The sequence below is a fragment of the Python bivittatus genome, unplaced genomic scaffold, assembly GCF_059951505.1.
Source record: "Python bivittatus isolate LINGU-HERP-01145 unplaced genomic scaffold, Pbiv_v1 ctg000200_np1212, whole genome shotgun sequence".
NCBI classification, from domain to species: Eukaryota; Metazoa; Chordata; class Lepidosauria; order Squamata; family Pythonidae; genus Python; species Python bivittatus.
Genome location: NW_028277040.1, coordinates 12,696,604 through 12,717,012, shown reverse-complemented (window position 1 = coordinate 12,717,012; position 20,409 = coordinate 12,696,604). Strand labels below are relative to the sequence as shown.

At 36.6% G+C, this 20,409-nt stretch overlaps 1 protein-coding gene across 6 annotated transcripts in view; it reads left to right on the top strand.

Moving 5' to 3' along the window:
• Nucleotides 1-20,409, top strand: part of MYO1B (myosin IB) — a 129,185-nt gene that overhangs the window by 65,977 nt on the left and 42,799 nt on the right. For all 6 annotated transcript variants that reach the window (XM_088135702.1, XM_025165067.2, XM_007420392.4 and 3 more), the window contains exons 6-9: nucleotides 1,496-1,542; nucleotides 5,101-5,164; nucleotides 19,176-19,274; nucleotides 19,479-19,582. In XM_088135702.1, the coding sequence (XP_087991828.1) occupies nucleotides 1,496-1,542; nucleotides 5,101-5,164; nucleotides 19,176-19,274; nucleotides 19,479-19,582 (314 nt within the window). The remainder of the gene's footprint in view (nucleotides 1-1,495; nucleotides 1,543-5,100; nucleotides 5,165-19,175; nucleotides 19,275-19,478; nucleotides 19,583-20,409) is intronic.

Below are 20,409 nucleotides of genomic sequence, written 5' to 3'. Positions count from 1 at the left end.
AACAATGAACTTATGGTGAAATGAAGAATTTGCCTCTACACTCTTATAATAGACCATTTGTATTTGATTCTGCATGCATATATAAATGGTCCTAGTGTTTTAGTCTCATGCTTAATGATATGCAGCCTGATGACTGGAAGATGATTTATTGCTTGTGAATTCTGCACGATATTAAATTTTTAGAACAATTATTTCAGCATACGCTTTGCCTTCTGGCTGGCTTCGGTGCTTTGATCCAGGGAAGTTTCAAAATCCAAACTTAGTGAAGCAGAAATAACATTTCAAATATCCAGTTGATTTGAATGTTCGCTTATGTATGGGAGCAAGGAAAATCAGCACACTTCTTTGTCACATTAGAATTACCATTTTACCCACATTAGAAGGTCACCATTTAATACAATTAGCACAAAGTAACCTAACACATTAATTCCACAGAATATGGTGTGGGACAAAAATAAGGGTAATTTGTTCACTTTGGGATGGATTGTAAAACCCTATGAACTAGTAATTATGTCAGTGTAATAGAGAACAGTAGAGTTCAGACATCACACCAAACTATGGCTTAGCGTTACATGAATAAGCATGATCATATACTCACTCTAGCTGTTCGTGATTCCCCTCCTCATTTTCTGGTTTGCAGAAACCAGGGAAAATACAGCCCATAATCCCATAAGATGATGGTTTGGATGAAATAGCTAAGTTTGGGAGTCAACTATTTGTTCATACAAGGTTGTACAGTAGTTGGACATGATATTTGGAAATTACCCATCATCACTGTCAGAGTTATTCATGAAATTGTATATCTAAGAAACAGAACTCTGTAGGGACATTAATGAGCATGTAAAACTGCTCATTAATACTGAATCAGACCTTTTACCCATCTATTTCAGCATTGTTTGCATTGATGGGTCCCTACTTTCCAGATTTTCAGACAGGATCCTTTCCCGTTCCCACTTGGAATTACTGGGGTTTGAACCTGAGACATTTGCCTGCAAAACCATGCTAGGATTATGGCTGTATCCCTCAGTGTGGACCTAGTAGGCCTGATAATGCACTACCAGTCACTGCTTCTCGCTTTACCTGTACGCCCTATCTCTCTTTGTAACTCTGACACTTGGCTAAACTTACATATGCAGTGCATACATACTTACTTTGGCCCTCTAAGTTGAGCGCTCGAAATCCAGATCTTTCTTAGGTAAAAATGGATGCTAATGGCAAACTATTAACTACCAATGCATTAATGAACAGGCCATCATATCTTGAATAAATTCTAATGTATTGTAATAAAATGCTGTACATAGGCCATTACACTAGCTGTAGAATTCCTACTTATTTTGTTTCCATTTACATTAAACTTCTTTAAATTATGACTGCTTCATTTTGAATTATCTAATTTATTCAGTGCAGTCTTAAGTAGTAACTGTATTTTTGAATATATGCTCAGCTTTACTGCTAAATCATGCATATGTTTAATTTTCTTTTTTCTTCCTACCAGCCTTTGGAAATGCCAAAACTGTAAGAAATGATAACTCATCTAGATTTGTAAGTAAAAACATGCAAGTAATTTGGTCAGAGAGCTAATCAATATTACTGAAATGATAGAACTACAGTGGAATGTAGAATAAATGTTCCATACTGATTAGTGTTTCGTTTTTCCTTAGTCTTTCTGTTAAGGAAATTATATATGTACAGTTCTTCCCCAGGTTCTTCTGGGGTCTCATCTGCAAATGCAACTCTCTTTCTGTTCGTAGAGGAATATTGGATTTAACCCAATACTGTGGCATAGCCAGATTTGTCATACTTAGATGTAGGTAACTGTTTTCAGGACTCTTGCTGTGGTATTCCAGGAAATACCTTGAATAAAAGAATGAAGTGCTTGCTGCAACTTTATACCCTAAATCAGTATTTCTCAACCTTGGCAACTTTAAGATGGGTGGACAGCAACTCCCCAAATTCTCCAGCCACCCATTTTAAAGTTGCCAAGGTTGAGAAAATACTGCCCTAAGTATTGAAAGCTGAACATATGTGATGGACTCATGTCAAATAATATATATTATTCCTTAAAATCAGGTTAATGTATGTAGTTAGACAATGGATTGAGTACAATGATGAATACATATAATTGGGAAAAAATTATCTATTTATTAAGAACTATAGCTAGTAGGCTTGAAACAAAAGTCCTTTGTGAATGAAAATGTATCATAGAAGTATTTTGTGCTTGAGGTAGACATTCTTTTGGAGAAATGTACCAACACAGAGACAAGAGGGCTACATCACATCTTAGCCAATAGCAGGATAAATTTAGGACTGTCTGACTGCATAATTATAATTTAGATTTAGATTTAGATTATTGTTGGCTTAGTTGGTTGTCTAAAAGCCATGTGACAAAAATAGTGTGTATATGAGTGTGCGTGTGTGTGTGTGTATGAGAGAATGTGGCAAAAATGAGCACTTTTACAAAGTCAGGTACTGGGTATGTTACTTCATTATATTGCTGTTAATACAGGTAGTCCTCACTTAACAACTGCCCTGTTTAGCGACTGTTCAAAGTTACAACGGCACTAAAGTAACTTTACAACAAGTCCTTGCACTTATAACTGTCACAGCGTCCCCTTGTTCACGTGACTGAGATCTGGGCACTTCGCAACCGGTGGGCATTGACAACAGTTGCAGCTCCCTCAGTCACGTGATCACCATTTGCATGCTTTACAACCGGTTTCCAACAAGCAGAGCCAATGGAGAAGCTGGCAGTGAAATCACAAGTCATGATGTCTTGCTTAATGATGGCGGTGATTCACTTAACCGCAGGGAAAGTGATGTAAGTCCGTCATGATCACGTGATGTCTTGCTTAATGACCGCATTGCTTAGCGACAGAGTTGCCTATCCCAATTGTGGTAGTTAAGTGAGGACTACCTGTACACATATTTTATTTTTGTCCCATAGAGATACAAGGGTTGTTTCTGTCATTGGTCCATTGACCATGAAAAAAGGGCTTTTATTTAAGTTTATTTAAGTTGTCCCTTTATCTTAGTATATAGCAGGACCTTCAAGAGGGTCTATAAAACCAGCGGAACACAAAGCCCAGATAGGGTGAAACCATTGGCTGTCACCTTCACTGCATGCCTACATTCTATTCACGTACTTTAGAACACCCTTTCAAATTACAGTCATTGTATTTATATCTGTTCCCACCCCCTCGTCTTTGCAACGTGTTTTCTTGCTGTCTTATGTGAGGCTCTCTTTTCAGATCTGCTGTCAGAAATCAGAAAGCAAAGCAGATCAGAATCATAGACATTTCTTGAGACCCTGCCTCCCCCCCCAATATTCTCTGGCTCTGTTCTTCCTTTTTACTGACTGTGTTCCTCCCTTTTAGGCAATGCTGCACATTGGGGCCATGGAACAGAGCAAGTGAAGGGCAGTAAGAATAATGAGGCTGGCTCTAGGGCATCTTGCTTAAGCTCTCCTATCTGAAATGATACTGTCTGTTATCTGGTTTTTCCTACTTTTTTCCTTTTTTTTGTTTTGTTTTGTGCCTGCTCTGTATGTAGCTGTGGGCTACCTTTCCAGAGAAATAATTTGTTGAGTTCAAATTATATGCCAATAGTGGGCAGCATTAGAAACAGAAATGTGTCAGATCACCCTCTCTGGCACCCCCCTTTTTTTTCTCAGTGTTTGCCAGGAAGGGACAAATGGCTTTTCTCATAACAATGAACTGATAGCTTGCAAAGGGCAGCAGGTTGGCCATATCTATCTTCAATCAAATCAGCATTGTCATTTCTGAACATTCTGCTGTTGGTTAGTTTCCCTTCAACTCTGATCCATCTGAGCGAAGTTCAGGTCAAAGCCCAAGTCAAATAACAAATGACTCGCTGTTTCCCTCTGCACAGTTGAGCGTAGCACAATATAATGTTCCTAAAATATAACTGTTAGTCCTACATATAGAACATGCGACAGTTTTGAACTTGCTGATTTACGTAGAAAATGTTGGAGATTACACGAAAGACATGCCTCTGCAGTTATGAAAATCTGTAGAAACCACATTGGCATTATGACTTGTTGATAGTTTTTCCTGATGTGGCCTTTATTGTTGTTATCGCAGTAAATAGTAATACTCCTTATTCTTGTTTAAAGTAGTTATTGAACAACTATCTGAAATGAACTCTGAAGTGAAAAAATTAAATCGTAAGGAGAAAGGCTGAACCTTTTTTTTTGTAGGAGAAACAATAGTAGCAAGGGACTGGCAGTATCTGCCCAGACCAGCAGTGGCAAGGGGCTTTATTCCATTATTTTGGAAGTTAGGGTACCTTACTTTTACTGAAAATCCTTTGTGCTATTTGCAGTGTTTTTCTTTTCTCTGGTTTGGAAACTTGGACCTCATGTGTAGGGGTTACGTTAAAGATGTGCCCCAAAGTCTAGATTTCACGAGCCAAAAAACAGGTTTAGATTGCTTTGGAACCAGCTGCATGCCTGTTTGTACTCTTTTCTTCCTTCCATCCATCCATTCAGGAGCTCAAGGCAATATACCTAAATTTAGTCCAAATCCAAAGATCTCTTTGGAAATTTCAAGCTTTGTGGCTTCCCATGTATGATCACAATACACGCACACACACCCATCTACACACACACATACGATATTACAGTGAATGTATGAAGCCTGCCCTATCTCAGTCCCATAAAGCAGGGAACATTGTGAAAGAACAACCTTTACAATCTGATGGTTAAGAGAAGAAAATCCATACAATTTGCTTACCCATATTAGATCATTGGTCTGCATGTGTGTTTGTTTGTATGAAACCTTCACAACAGAAGTGTTCTTAGAAACTCTTAGAAATTTCCAAAGGATAAATGTATGGATTTTTTAAAGTTACTTACAAAAACTAATTTAATGACATTGTTCTTATATAGGCTGTGAGATAAATGAGCCTATAAGAACAATGCTTTATACAATATGATCTATTTAAAGTAACACAATTTAGATTGGTTCAATATTGTTAAATATTTTTTACATTTAAATGTATATCTCAAAACACTGAACTTGCTATGCAGCATGTAAATCAAAGGAAACATTTCAGTCTTATTTTTTTGTATTCTCTTTCCAGGGAAAATATATGGACATTGAGTTTGACTTCAAAGGTGATCCACTTGGAGGAGTCATTAGCAATTGTAAGTTCTGTCACAGGTTTTATTTGTAGAGCACATTTTGTGGATTCCGTTATGTCATTAAAAAGGAAGTACAATCTATTAGGTTAGAAATAATTGCTTGAAACTGTAACTAGCAAAAAGGATAGAAAACTGACAAAAATACGTCTTTGAATAAGTAGTAGAAAACTAAATGTTGGGTCTGTAAGGGCTCTTCTTAAGGGCTTTCCCTTTTCACAATTCAAGCAGAGTAGGACCAGGTGCTTTATTTCTCATTTAATTCTCTCAAAACACAGTATTAAGTGTCATCTAGTGTACTTAGCCAGATATATTATACTTCTGTTTTGGCCAGTAGAATTAACCTGCAGAGCTTATTCTTATTCATCAGATTACAGCTCTCAGTCTATTTTGTGCATATCAGAACTAGTGAAACTCTTCCTATTTTGTGGGTCTGATTTTCAACGAAACTTTTCTTTTAAATTGTTGTGAAAAGCATAAACTTGCTGTTTCTGTCATAATATTGGCAACATTCCAAGTTTTACTAGAATTCTGCCAATAGTAAATGTTCCTCCATGTATACATTAGTCTGTCAAATAATATTATACTTAAAGCACAGTGATATCATCTCCTGTCATGCTAGCCTCCAGGGAAATGAACAAAATCAAATTCTTTAATCTAAAAATGTCACTTGTTACTGGGGTAACATTTTATGTATGTATAGTTTGAAATCAGAGAACTGGGAATTCCTTTTTTTGAAATGTTCTCTAGTTTAAAATTGATTATGTGCCACCAGGTTGGTGTTGACTCTTAGTGATCATAGATTTTCTTCAGACAATGTGTCCCTAATTTGGTCCTTCAGGTCTTCCAGCAGTGCACCCATTACTGCTGTAATTGAGTCCATCCACCTTGCTGGTTGTCCTCCTCTCCTCTTTCCTTCCACCTTTCCAGCATTATAGACTTCTCCAGAAAGCTAGGTCTTCACATAATGTGTCCTAAGTATGATGATTTGAGCCTGACCATTTGTGCCCAAGTGAGAACTTGTTTGATGGTCCATTTGTTTGTTCTACGGGCCATCCATGGTATTCTCAGCAATCTTACAGATATAGGCCCATCCTGGTATCTGAATATTTTTCCAGGGCCTTAACTGCTACTCTACCAAGTGCTAGTCAGGGCATATTTCTTGAATGCTGGCTCCTTTACTATCAATAGTTAATCCTAAAAGGCAGAAGTTACCCACTATTTCTGTATCTTTGTTGTCAATTCCAACTTGATTAAACTAGCATATTGAAAAATATGTTTGCACATTAAGACAGCTAATCAATTAGATAAATTTATTTTAAAGGTATCCTCAGTTGAGGTAATGTGTGTGTGCCATTGAGTCACTGTTGACTCCTGGTGACTACCTTGACAAGTCCCTGCAATTTTCTGGGCAAAGTTTTTCAGAAGTGATTTGCCATTGCCTCCTTCCTAGGGCTGAGAAAGAGTGACCGGCCCAAAGTCACTCAGATGGCTTAGTATCTAAGGCAGGACTACAACTCATGGTCTCCCAGTTTCTAGCCTGATGCCTTAATCTCTATGCCAAATTGGCTGTCTTGGTTAGATTTTAGTATTTCTATTTTATTGTTATTTTCACGTGTAACTCTCTCAAAAAAGTGTGGTTAATCAGAAGGAAAATTAACATTGCATCTGAATGTTCCATACTTTACTTCTGCTCTTTTCAGTTGTATTCTGTAATGCAAAACTTCTGAAGTTTGTTAAACTAGTTTCCTTTTAGAGATGAGGCTGTGTGATAAAAGCTTTTCTTTTTAACTGTGGACTGCAAACAAATGTCCAATTAAAGATTTGAACCTAGTTTGCAAGTCAGAATTATAGACAGAAGTTAAATATCAATATCATAATTTAATGGGTAGATAATGTTGGTTGAACAAACACAGATATTTTGCATTTATATATATGAGAGAGGGGAAAAAAGGAGATAGCGTGGATGGCACAATAGTAATTCTTAGTCTAGTTAATTCATACTCTCTTGCTATGTCTGAATGCAGCCTATGAGGTTGTAAGTTCAGGGTGGGTAAACTTTTAAATACTGAGGGCAATATCCAGTGCCTACTTCCCCATGATATATATGGGACTTTCCTCCCAGCAGAAAGCCTATAATCATTGTTTAACAGAAAAGGGAAGTTGTGTTTCCTCCTTTCTCCCATCCAAAGTGATCCCTTGAAGCCTGCCAGTCAGCTGACTGGTGGACTGCCTAGGGGCATGTAAGGTGGGGGAGAGGGCAGGCCAGATAGGCAGCTCCTGAGAGTTGTATCTGGCCCACAGAACTTGAGTGGCCCATCCATATCATAGGAGAAGCAAGGAACTTGAGAATGCTGCATATTGCATTGTGTTAATCTGTGTACTTGTGGAAGTTTCTATGGTATATATTGAATACTCAGAATAAAAGAAAAAGAAATGATAGTTTTGCTTTGTGGCTTAACCTTAGGCACTAAAATGTGTAATACAATAATAAAGGAAGTATCTTGTGACTGACGAAGCAAAACAGGGCCTGGATGGCAAAGGGCTTCTAGGAAGTGGCCAGTTAACACTCCTTGCTTATATTTCACAAGTTAAGGAAAGCAGGTTTTTCTCGACTATGCATAATATTTTGTCTTTGACATTATTACAGGGAAGAAATTCTAAGATCCCATACAAGAAATGTGTTTGCTTGTGTGGAACCAGGGATATTGAAACTTCTCATCATGTATTATTTTACTCCACCATCTATATGAACATCTGTAATACTTACATCTTACTCCTGCCTCATCAATACCTTGGAAAAACAGATAACTTTTATGAATTTACTTTTCATAGACTTCAAATCCTCTATAACCCAAATTGTAGCAGCATAAAAAAGAGGCACCAACTAATGCAGTTATAACTCAGTTTGTTGACCACCTTGATATTATCTAAAGTTTTACTTTATTTTATTTTACTATCTTTAGTAGTGTTTAATATTCCTGGCCTTTGGCTGATATAAAGGATAATGATCTAAATGCAGCATCAGAAAACAACATGTTGCTAGTAGCTAGGTGATTAAAATGCAAATTTGGAAGAACCTAAGTAACCTAGAATCATAGGAAAATTTGGATAGGATAATCACAATAATGCAGGGTTTTTGAATTTCATGAAGAGAGGCCTTTGTTTATTGCCATTTCCTGCTTTTAGCAAGATGAACTCAGATACTGCACATGGACATTCCTGGATTGATAACACCAGAATCAAAAAAGATTATACAATAGGAAACAGTAGATGGAAAAGTCCAATCCAGTTAGCTAGATGCTTCCATGTGGAGATTGTAGCATAGATCATGAATTATTGCTGTCAAAGATCCAAGTGAGTTTCAGAACAAACTATCATGATAGCCAAGGATGATGAAATCATTGGGCAATAGCAAGTTGTACATCAAGTCACAAAAGAGCAAGGCATAAGAAAAGCTGTCTGAGTCAAGAATATCAACAAATAGAGGAATATAGAAGAAAAATAAAATTAGGTATAAGAAGATTTGAGCAATCACAAGAAAAATGTTGAGATAGGAGTACTCAAGAGTAATCACAGGAGCTATCTGATAGAAACAAATGAGATTAAGGGAAGATTGAAAACAATACCAAACCACTTACAAAAAGGATTATAAAATGACAGAAACATTTGTAAAGAGAGAATATATTTGGTAACTGAATCCATTAGAAAATGAGGTATGACATGCAATAGACCAGCTGTAAAATCAACATGTACCATATGCAGATAAAATACCTACTGTACTGTACTGAACTGTTTAAAAAGTTGCAGAAGGGCCAGTTCAAGTGCTAACAGCTCCGTGTCAATAAATATGAAACAAGACTGGGTGGGATAGAGATTGGAAAAGATTAGCATGTAATGAAAGGAATGCAAGAGAATGTGCAAATTACTGAACCATTGCACTAATTCTGCACTCAGAGTTTTGCTTAAGTTCTTAGAATCGAACCATACATGGAGAGAAAAATGCTCAATAGACAAACTTCAGAAAAAAACAGAGATCAGAAAGCAGCATAAGATCTTTTCTTCACTACAACAAGGCCTGTGAAAGTAATTATGGAAAGTGAAATATGTACACTGGATGGTGAAGAAGTGAAGAGGTAAATAGTTTTGGGTTTGGGGGCTTAAATAAATATGGACAGTGTGCTGGAGAAGTAAAGAGGAGACTAATTCTAAGGAGGAAGGCAATGACAGATTTTGTGTCTGGTTGGGAAAGCCACAAAAAAATTATAGAGGATAAGGACATTTCAGGCTAATAGTTAAAGAAAGGATCTTTTTGGTAGTAATACATAGCTGTGAAAAAGCAAGAGAAAGAAGATAGATCTCTTTGGAACATGGATTTGGAGATGGTCTGTAAACATACCATGGACTGCAAGAAGAACTAGACCAGGACCACGTAAAGGTAGACTGTTCTTGGAGGCAGTCATCAGCAAGCACACATATTGGACATGTGAGTGAATAATGGACTAAAAAAATTACCATACTTGACGATATTAAGGGATAATGGGGGAGGAGGGAAATAGAAAAGAAAGCCAACAGATAAGATAGATGGATGGGTTCAGAAGAATTACTGGCTTGTCTTTGAAGCACTATGAATTACTACTAAAGAGAAAAGAAGATGATAAGCATCATAGTTATCTGGAACTGAACTCAATTCAGTGGCAACAAACAATCTAAACAGGAGATTAGACTTGATGGCTTAAGTGGCCTCTGTCAGCTCCCTAACTGTATGAAGCAGATCTGAGATCTAATCAGTGCTTGAATGGAAACTGGTTGGGAAAGCCACAAACATTTCGTCTTGATTTCTGTGGTGGAAGAAACATGGGATATAAATGGATATAAATGTAATAAAAATAAACTATCCAAAGCGTGCTCAGTTTATTTACTGAGATGAAAAGCTTTGAGGCAGCTACAGATTAGCTCTTCTGGGCTTCCATCAAGCCATTCATTTCAACCATATGATGAAGGTTTGCACTGACCTTTCTAGGGTATCTACACAGAAAAAGAGTTATGAAAGTTCAAAATTCTATCTGAGCAGAATTCCTGAATTTGTGCCATAATGATAGACTAGAAAATAACTATGGAATGATGCACATAATAGTTATTTAGAAACCTTTTAATCAATACGGGTATATTTACAACCCAAATGTCATTTAAGTCTGTAATTAAGTACATCTGTATCTCTTTAGAAACACTAACATATAAGCAAGCATTGCTGGTTGGTATGGCATTTATTTGGCCACTAAAGCAACTTGACTTTTTTTCAGCTTCTGAAACAGAACAAAAGTGTCAGACATCTATTATCACCTGCCACTGCCATGTCCTTTCATTAATTCTGATCTTTTATTATGTAATTATCGGTGATTACAGTATTCTAAGAATTGTTTTTTGTTGTTTCTCATTGCTGATCATCTCTATTTTTTATTTTATAACCCTTAGAAATATTTTGCAGGATTGATATTTTGCTGCCTTTTCTAATGTAACAATATTGATTTTTCTTAGGCATTTTGGAAATCCAAAAATATTTATTTGTACATTTATGGCTGTATCATATCAAGAACAGAGATGCTTTGAAGGATTTTCTGTACAGTCTTTGAGCGTATAAAACATGTCTTGCTATTTGCGCTGCTTTCCTGGAGGTCAAAATCCATGGCCAAGTGAAAGTACCCACACCTGCCACATTTATGATAGTGAAGATCTCCAAATTTGAATTCCATTTTTAAAGGAAACAAATTACTGTGCCATTCTTCTTGGGTGCTGCAGGGTTTTTGCTAGTTCATATCTCTTAATCCTCTGTGCATAGCATCTTTGTCACAGAACTTCATTTTATTCAAAACATTGAAAAATACATGAGGGTTATGTTGGACCAGATGCCCCACAGATGTTTTTCTTTTCCTTTGCCATTATCCCCTTTCTGCATGGTTAAAAAGTCAAGAAAAATATTTTCCTTCTTCACATCTCACAGCATGGCAAGAAACTTCCAGGTGATGAGTAATATAAATAATTTTTCAGCCTTTTTCCTATTAGTGCCCTAACTTGGATTGGTGGGAAGATGCTCTGATTAAAATGTATATTTATTTGGTGCTTAGATATTTTGGCTCTTTCACAGAGAATTTGTTTTCTCTTTACAAAATTCTCCCCCAGCTTCATCAGGTCTTGAAAAGACCCCATTTTATAATGGTATTATAAAAAGTGTGTATGTGTGTAATTATTTTTTCTACAGTGTAAATTCAAAAGCTTTAAATACACCAAACTAGTCAGTTGGTTGCTTAGAAGGGTTAATTAAGTCTATTCAGTACAATTCTCTGTTTTTCAAATTTTCTGCAGAAAAGGGAGCATTTTTTTTTTTTTTATGGGCAGAATTCATCTATTCTCAGTTTTTTTTTTCCCCCTTAGTAGCCCTTTGGGTTGACAGACACAACCATGAAAGGAAGTCTGTGGTTTGTCAGACTGCACATTTGTATTTAACTTTCAACTCAGTTGCCTGCACACACAAAAAGGCTGGTTGGCTGGGATGGTCTTTCCTGTACAATGGAAGAAAAGGAAGTAGTTAAAAATAGCTGTTCCTGGATTGTTAGAATATATCATGGAACTGGTGTTTATTTTTTGCTTGTGATGCACCTTCATTCTTTTTTTCCAAATATGAATTTAATTTGTACTACATTTGAAAATAAAGACAGTTGAACTGTCAAAAATAGGGTAGAGGACCTAAAAGAGACTTCTCATGGCACAACTCATTTACCAAACGTTTGTAGATGTGGCATTTTTGTTAAACAGTAATAAATTAAATAGTAAGGAAAGTATAAGGTAATATCAGACACTTATGTGTGATAAAATACACCCGTAACTCTATAAGTGCCCCACTGAGTTGTAAATTAAACTGCTTGTAATTAATGACAAATCAAAGGCAGTCAAAAACCCTAACTTTGTGCCTTATACTGGTTGTAGAATTCAAATTAAGATTTTTCCATCAGGTATCTATAGGGTTAAAGTGACATAGTAACAGTGCCACAGACCTTCACCTGGTGACCGAAAAAAAAATGGTGTATGTTCGTATGGGAGCACATTTTAGCTTCCTTACTGCAGCACATCTTTTTATACCTTGCGAGCAAACATTTTTGCTTGTTTCCTTTCTTATTTTCTCAGGGTGACGCATTTAGGGGCTCACCAAATAGGCCTAATCTAATCTTTGTTTCAAATAAGCATATGCATTGCAGTCGCTTGATCTAGTAATTATCTAGTTTCCTACTCCTAACTACTTTCTGGAAATTTTCTCTGAAAGCAACGCTGGGAATGTTCACTTTGGGAAACAGTTGTTTAATCCCCCCCCCCCCCCGCTTAACAACAAAACCGCTCTGAAAAGAATCTAAGACTATTTTAACGGCAAACAATAGTTCAGGAAATGGTTTGCATCAAAGTCTTGGGAGGCATGTGAGTGAACAGTATATAGAATGGCCAGAAAGCAAGTCTGTTGAATAAACTACTAGAAGTAGGATGCATCAATCTGGAGACAACTTATCCACTTAATGTTGGTATTTATTGTGCACTGTCGTATTTATAACCACCCCCCACCCCCCATTTTCTTTTCTTTGTTGCCAGCAAAAACAGATGAGGGCAAACAGAAGCAAATGCACACATATGAACTGGGATGGGGTCATGACATGAAATAATACACCCTGATTATGCAAACGAAACTTTGTAACGATAACACACAGGTCTCGATGGAATAATGAAACAATAAATACAGTCTTAGGGGACGGGTCAGTGATGCATCTGGTGCACTAACTTTACTGCGTCCGTGTCCAGTTATTTAAGTAAAAGTAAAATAATATCAAGCACACAAACTATTCTTGTCAGCCCAACCTTTGAGTATATAATGTAAACTTCCAAGCATGCCGGCACAAATCAATACGTTATCTTTGTTTTAATACCTACTAAAGTACCTTTTACCCTCACATAACCCTGTGTGGGATGAGAGTGGAAAGGGGGTGTTGCAGGCTTCTCGGTACAATATTTTAAGTCCCAGGTCTCTGGGTTTTTGGCATTCCCAAAGGTCATTAGGAGCCAATTTTTCATGCTGTAATGCAATGTCGATTCATTCATGAGGGCGTTCCTAGCCAAAGGTTTAGGGCCGGTCATATGGGCCTTTTCCTCCTGCCTTTTGCTTGTCTGGCAAGTAGATTGGAAAGTCACGTGAAACAAAAACGCTGTGGCAGCGTTTCTTTGCATAGTGTAGCCATATGAGAGGAGATCACTAGGAAGACTGGTAGTGGATGATGGACACAGAGGGTCACATTAAGGGACAATTGGGTGTAGAGAAAGGAAGGCTTGTCATACATGACAACAGAATCATGGCTATTGCCAAGACTGTTTTAGTTCTGCAGCTTCTGTTTAATTTTTTGAGAGAGGACATTTCCTTCTCAATTCTTATCACTGAGTTAGGGACATGTTTAAAACTGATCCTTCTGGTATCCTTAAGTGCATACTTTCTGTGCACATAAATACTTTCAAAATTCTCTCCTGTGATGGAAAGCAGAGTGCTGTATTTAGCAGCGTTTACATAAGTAGTAGGAACATTAGGGAAAAGTATTTGTGTTATGTTGGAGTTCTTAAGGAAAACTAAAGCTAATAGACAATTATGTATCTTGGACTTCAAAAGAGCAGATTTCATAAATTCACAGCAATAATTGGTAAGGTCCATGGCAGAAAAAAGGAACCCCTCTCAAGATGGATAGGAATTCCTGAAAATGTGAATACTAAAAGCGTAACCACAAATGTTCCAGTGAGGGGGAAAAGTGAATGTACGAGAAGAAACAAATATGAGTATTCACAAAAAAATTTTTTTGATAATCTGAAAACAAACATAAAGGAGGTAGAAAAAGGGACAGATCGTCAAGGAAAAATATATGGAAGAATATATGTAAAAGTCCAAAATTGTGAATTTAGTGCAAAAAACAACAACACTAATGTTCAGAATGAAGGGAGGTTAGCAAAGAATAAGAAAAATGCTTCTTCAGATACGCTGAAACTAAAAAGAGAGAAAAATCAGTATACCATTTTTTTCAGTGAAGCACAAGGCTAATGTAATTCAGAAAAAGCAGATCTACTCAGCTCTTACTTTGGCTCACTCTTCATTGAGAAGAGAGATTCCATCAGACAACCATGAAGAACAGGATGAAAGGGCAAGATTGGAATTTGAGACCGTATAGTCCCTGATCTTGTTTCTGTCAATTTCCTTTGAATAAATTAAAGCCAGCAGAGGCAGATAAATTAGGTGAACATTTATATATTATCCTTGAGAAATCCTGGAGAATAGGTGAAATGTCATTTGACTAGAGCAGTATTTCTCAACCCTGGCAATTTTCAGATGTGTGGACTTCAGCTCCTAGAATTTCCCAATCAGCATGGAGTGGATTAGAGCAAAGCAAATGTTGTCTCTAAAAAAGAAAGCAAAGGAGAATTCAAGGAACTACAGACCAGTCTGCCAGATATCTGTGTCTGGGAAGTGCAGATCATAAAGTTGTTTCAAAGAATCCTGAAGATAATGTTGTAATTACCAGAACTCACCAAGGGATTGTCAAACTACTATACTCTCATTTTTTTATTGGACAACTTGGTAAGTTGGGGGAATGCTGTAGACATGATATATATTGATTTTAGCAAAGCTTTTGACACAGTACTCCATGGCATTCTGAGTGGCAAGGTATTTAAGAGTGGACTGGATGGCATGAGAAGAGTGGATACGTAGCTGCCTCAAAATATGTAGAGCACTCATTGACAGTTCCTCAACAGACTGGAGGGGAGTATCAAGTACGTTGCTACAAGTTAAGTCCTGGTCTTTGTATTCCTCAGCATTTTTATATGACTTATATGAAGAGGTTAAGGGAATGACAAGATTTGCAGATGATGCAGTTGAGTGAGATAGTTCCCTAAAAGACTAAAACAGAATTCAGAATGATCTTGATGGGACAGAAAAATGGGCTGAGAGTAGCTTAACAGAGTTAAGTACAAAGTTATGCATGTAATAAACACAGCTTAAAAACTGCACAAGTATGGAATGGGAGGTACCTGGTTTTGTAATTGTCATTGTGGAAAAAGAAGTCTTGCAATAACAGTTGATTATCAAGTGAATATTAGTCAATAGTGTGATATGACTGCCAAAAAGCCAAATGCACTTTGAGCCTGCATTAACAAAAACTTTCTAAATCATAGCAAGTAATATTTTTACTTTATTTTACATTGGTCACATCCCACTTCAAGTATTGTGGCTAGTTCTGGGCATCCCATTTAAGAAAGGATTCAGATGAACTGGAAAAGATTCAGAGAAGGGCAGCATAGACATTTAAGGGGATAGAAACTTCTTTGAGACTGGAATATTTTGCCTTGAGATCAAAGACTGAGGAGGGATGTGATAATACTTGTCAACTGTTGGAAAGGGTGTCACATAGAAGAATGCTAAGACTGGTTCTTTGTCATCATAGAGAACAGGAGATAAGAATAGGCTGGGGGAAAATATCTTTGTAACAGTAAGAGCAGCTTGATAGTGGAATCAATTTCCAGTTGAAGCAATGGGATTGCCTTCACTGGAGGTTTTCATGGACTGAACAGTCATGTGTCAGAGATGTTTGAAAATAAGTTCCCAAACTGAACAGTGAGTTGATCCCTTCCACCCAAAAGACACTGTCTTTGTAAATAACATTTCTCCTCAAAGATTGTCCTCTAGCTTAGAAGCTAAAATAACCCTTGTGGATATACAGTGTGCATGCCACAGATCAGGTGCCCCAATCTAGTATTTTTTTTAAAAAAGCCCTAAACTCTTAGCCTTGTAACATTTTTTATGTAGCAGTTATCCCTCTCCAAGGGGAAAGCCCTTTTTTCATCTGTTGGAATAGGACAGAATCTCTAAACAGCTCACTGTCTTGACTTGGGATCAGCAATTCTGGGGGATGGATGCTAAAGTGCATGTTATATAATACCTTCAACACATCACTGATGCGATTACAAGCCTAGAGAGAACAAGCTTTTTCTAAATGTTTGTTGAGAAAGCACCTAATTGTCAAGTTAGTTCTAAATAAAATACTCAGGCAAGCAAAGTAAAGATCCATAGCTATTCTCCACCCACTCCATTACTGCTTATCTGTTTGACGAGTGTTTTGGCATGCTGCAAGATACATGGAAGTCATTACTTGGTTTTATAGGGTGTGTAAGTCACAAAAAGCGTATTTTTTTAAACCACAGAAATAACAATTTTGCTAGGAACTATGACTGATTATATTCGCTGCTGTGACTGCTACTTTCCCCTTTCTGAAGCCTCAGGATATGGACTAGCAGACAGTGGCAAAATGTGGATGGTGGTGAGGTGCTGGAATAGCTGTAACCTGAATGGTACTGAATTTATGTGCTCTACCTACAGTATATGAAACTTACTGCAGAATGAGCTCTGTGGAAAAGCAAGCTGCCAGCCACAGCTGTGAGAGGGCTATTATACTTATTGTGCATAATTATTGTATTACACATTGTTAATGTGTTTACTTTATGTGTCTTGATGTGGAAATGAGAGGATCACCTAAAAATAAGTTTAGACATCTTTCTTTTAGTAAAGATAGAGATGGTGGTAATTCTATAAAATAATTAGGTCACAGTTCATGTTGTGTATATGTGTGTGTTGATGTGCATTTGCATGCATTTCTCAAAATGGTGTTTCCAACCTTTTTTATAATTTCCTTTCTAGGATGTGTGGGTGGGGGTGTGTACACACACCCACACACATACATATAAAATACTTAGTCAAAATGCACTATAAAAAGTATAATGCTATTCTCGAATGTTGCACAGTGTTTTGGCTAGTGAATTCAAAGGTTTAAAATGTGTTGCTTGAGGAAGAATATCTTAAGTCATGTCTTCACACGTGAATGCACAATCTGAAAGTGTCTTCATTTAATTTTAAGTTGCCAGATAGTGTCTTTTGAATGTCCTGCTTGTTTTGCTCTGTAGAACAAAGAGTTGGTTTCATTCTGAGTGTCCTTTGTAGAAAGGCTTGTGTATGCTTTGCTAATTGTAGCAGGTAACATGGAGACAAAACACTGCTGGTAACTTACTGAAATATTAATACACTTCATTGTTCTTCTGTTTGTTCTGAATGTTGGTAAAGCATAACACAAAGCACTAGCTTGATGGAGACAACTTATATTCATTGTGCAATATGTTAATTGTGAGGGTAATTTTTTTTTTAGTAAATCTAAATTTAAAAGAATGGATAAAGACACAAATGGTATATTGATTTGTACATCGCTAAGCTTATTTGTGTCAATGGAGAACATGTTGCTGCATTAATTTTAGTGCTAAACTTGAAGAGTTTCCCAAATAATCTAAGGTAATTCTTTAAATGAAAATGAACCATATTCTGACAAATTCTATTGTGAAATAGAATAATGCCATAGAAATGCTTGGAACAGGCTTCGATCACTGTATATTTATTCACAGTGCTGATGTTTATAGAGAATGTGGGCCTTATTAGAGTAGTTATCTCTCCTTAGAATCATAGAGCTGAAAGGGTCCGTAGAGGTACTATTACTCAGTGCAGGATTCATGAGACCACTTTGGACATTCAGTTTAGAGTGTAGAGCAGAATTTGCCATATCATTTGGCAGCCTGACAGGTTGAGTAGTCAGGAAGCTCATCTTGATGCATAGCTCAATCCCTCTTGTAGTTTTAACCCACTTATTCTGGTCCTACCCTCTCCCCCTAGTTGTCTTTTTTATATACTAAACATACCCAGATTTTTTAACCATTTCTCATGGGCTTGGCTATCAAACCCTTCACCAACTGGATAGCCTTCCTCTGAAATTCCTCCAGTTTGTCACTGCCTTTTTTGAACTGTGGTGCCCAGAACTGGACAAGTACTTCAAATGTGGTCTAACTAGATCAGAGTAGAGTAGAACAATTACTTGCTGTTTTCTGGACTTTATGGTTCTTAAATGCACATTGAGATAGCATTTGCCTTTTTATCAGCTGCATCATACCCTGTTTCATCCTTATACCTGGCATTTTTCCTACCCAGATGCAGAACTTTACATTTCTCTCTGTTAAATTCCATCCTATTGATTTTAGCCCACTGCTCAAACCTTTTTGAAATTTCTTTCTTTCGTTTAATGTATTAGCCATCCTTCCCAGCTTTCTGCCATTTGCAAACTTTATAAGTATCCCCTCAACTCCCTCTTCCAAGTAATTGATAAACTGATGAGCAGTACAGAGCCCAGGACAGAGCCCTGTTGTATTCCACTCTCCTCCAGGCTGATTTGGAGTCATTAATGAGCTCTCTTTTGGTGCAATTGTATGATTCTATGGATGATGTGATTCTGTAATTCTATTACACCCATTGTTGTTTATGTCTTAATATTAATTTGAGTTATCTTGTGCCAGAGTGGAATATGTAGAGATTCATTTTGATTTTAGGCTTCCTCAGCACACAAGCATTCCCCATTTTATAGCTGAGTGTCTTGTTTAATTGAAGATTTATTTAACGGATAGATGAATTCATGCATAGAAAGGTGAAAGTAATGTAATGGTTAAAGCAGTCTTCTAATCTGGTATCTTCTGGATATGTTTGACTAACATCCATAATTTTTAGCTATGAATGGGAAAGTCTGGTTGAGAATGCCAAGTTAAATTAGGAAGATGTAAATTAAATTTCCCTGCTGTGTCATGAAGTTCTCTAGAGTGACTTTAGTCAGTCACTATCCTCCTAACCTAGTTCGCAAGAATGCTGTGAGTATGTAGCAGTGGAAAGAGGAACTTTTTCATGTGTTTCTTAGAGAAAGGCAGGACATAACGTATACAACCAAAATATCCATTATATTAATTAGATATTAAAAGTTAGTGTACATTTTGCTTCTCTGAATGTTCTACTAGAATTGTAAATGATTTTTTTTAAAAAAAGAGACTATATAAAGGATAAATAATTATTTTAATATAATTTTAGATCTCCTGGAAAAATCCCGTGTTGTTAAACAGCCCAGAGGTGAAAGAAATTTTCATATTTTCTATCAAATTCTGTCTGGAGGATCAGACGATTTGCTCAGTAAGTACAATTTTGGAGAATATTTATTGAAATTACCACTGCATATGGAATTAGATAAGTTACTTTAAGCTGGCACAACTAATTTCAGTATTGTGTGCACTTTTTATTTAAATCCATATATAGAAAAATGACTACTGTTATTGCTGCTAAATAAGAGCAGTAATGTGGATTTGCTAGTAAAAAGATGTATTTTCATTTTAACAGAAAAACTTAAGCTGGAGCGGGACTTCAATAGATATAACTATTTGAGTCTAGGCTCTGCAAAAGTAAATGGAGTAGATGATGCTGCAAACTTCAGGACAGTGAGGGTAAGAATTCCTATTCTTTTGCTATATTTAGTATTGGTTCAGCCTCAGTTTGGACTTCCAGCTAATGATGAGATCTGTTATAAAATAAAATTATAAAATTTTCAAGCAGATTTAAGTACTGCAGGTGGAACTGATATGGCATGCTCTTTTGCGTTGACCAGTGATTAACATATATGACCTCCAGGATTCCTTCCACCTCTGATTCTATCAACCTCCTTTATTTTTACAGCATTTCTTAAGACTGTTTTCTAGCCAGTCAGAATAAATAATCTCCCTCTTACTAGACTTAATGTTAAAATGCCATGGGTCAGGAACATAAAACCATGAGAATGGAAATCAGTTGGGGACACTGCATTTTTAAATCTCCTTACTTTCATATATTTAATGTTAAATGAAAGCAACATTAGCTAAAAGCGTTATGAGACTGTATTAAATGTATTCGACTTAGGAATGCTTGGTTGTTCTTAATGATTTTTGTGTTGAAATGTGTTGCTATGTTGTTTTATTGAATATAGAGGGGATCTGTACTTATAAATATATTTACATATTTGAAAAAATAAACAAACAGTAATTAAAAAATTTAACTGTGAATTAAAAATCATTTCTAGTAACACCTGTAGGTTAATTAAGGTTCTAGTGTGACTGTAATATGACTGCTAAGAGCTGTTTGGGCCAACTGAGAGATGTACATTTGAATCTTAGCTTTCTGATAAAATCTTGTCTGAATTTTAAAAGCTTCTGTAATCCATATACCTCTTCCCTTATGTTCCTATTTATCCCCTAAACCCTGTTCCACTTGCCTTCCCATGCTCAAGTGCTTTGAGGGA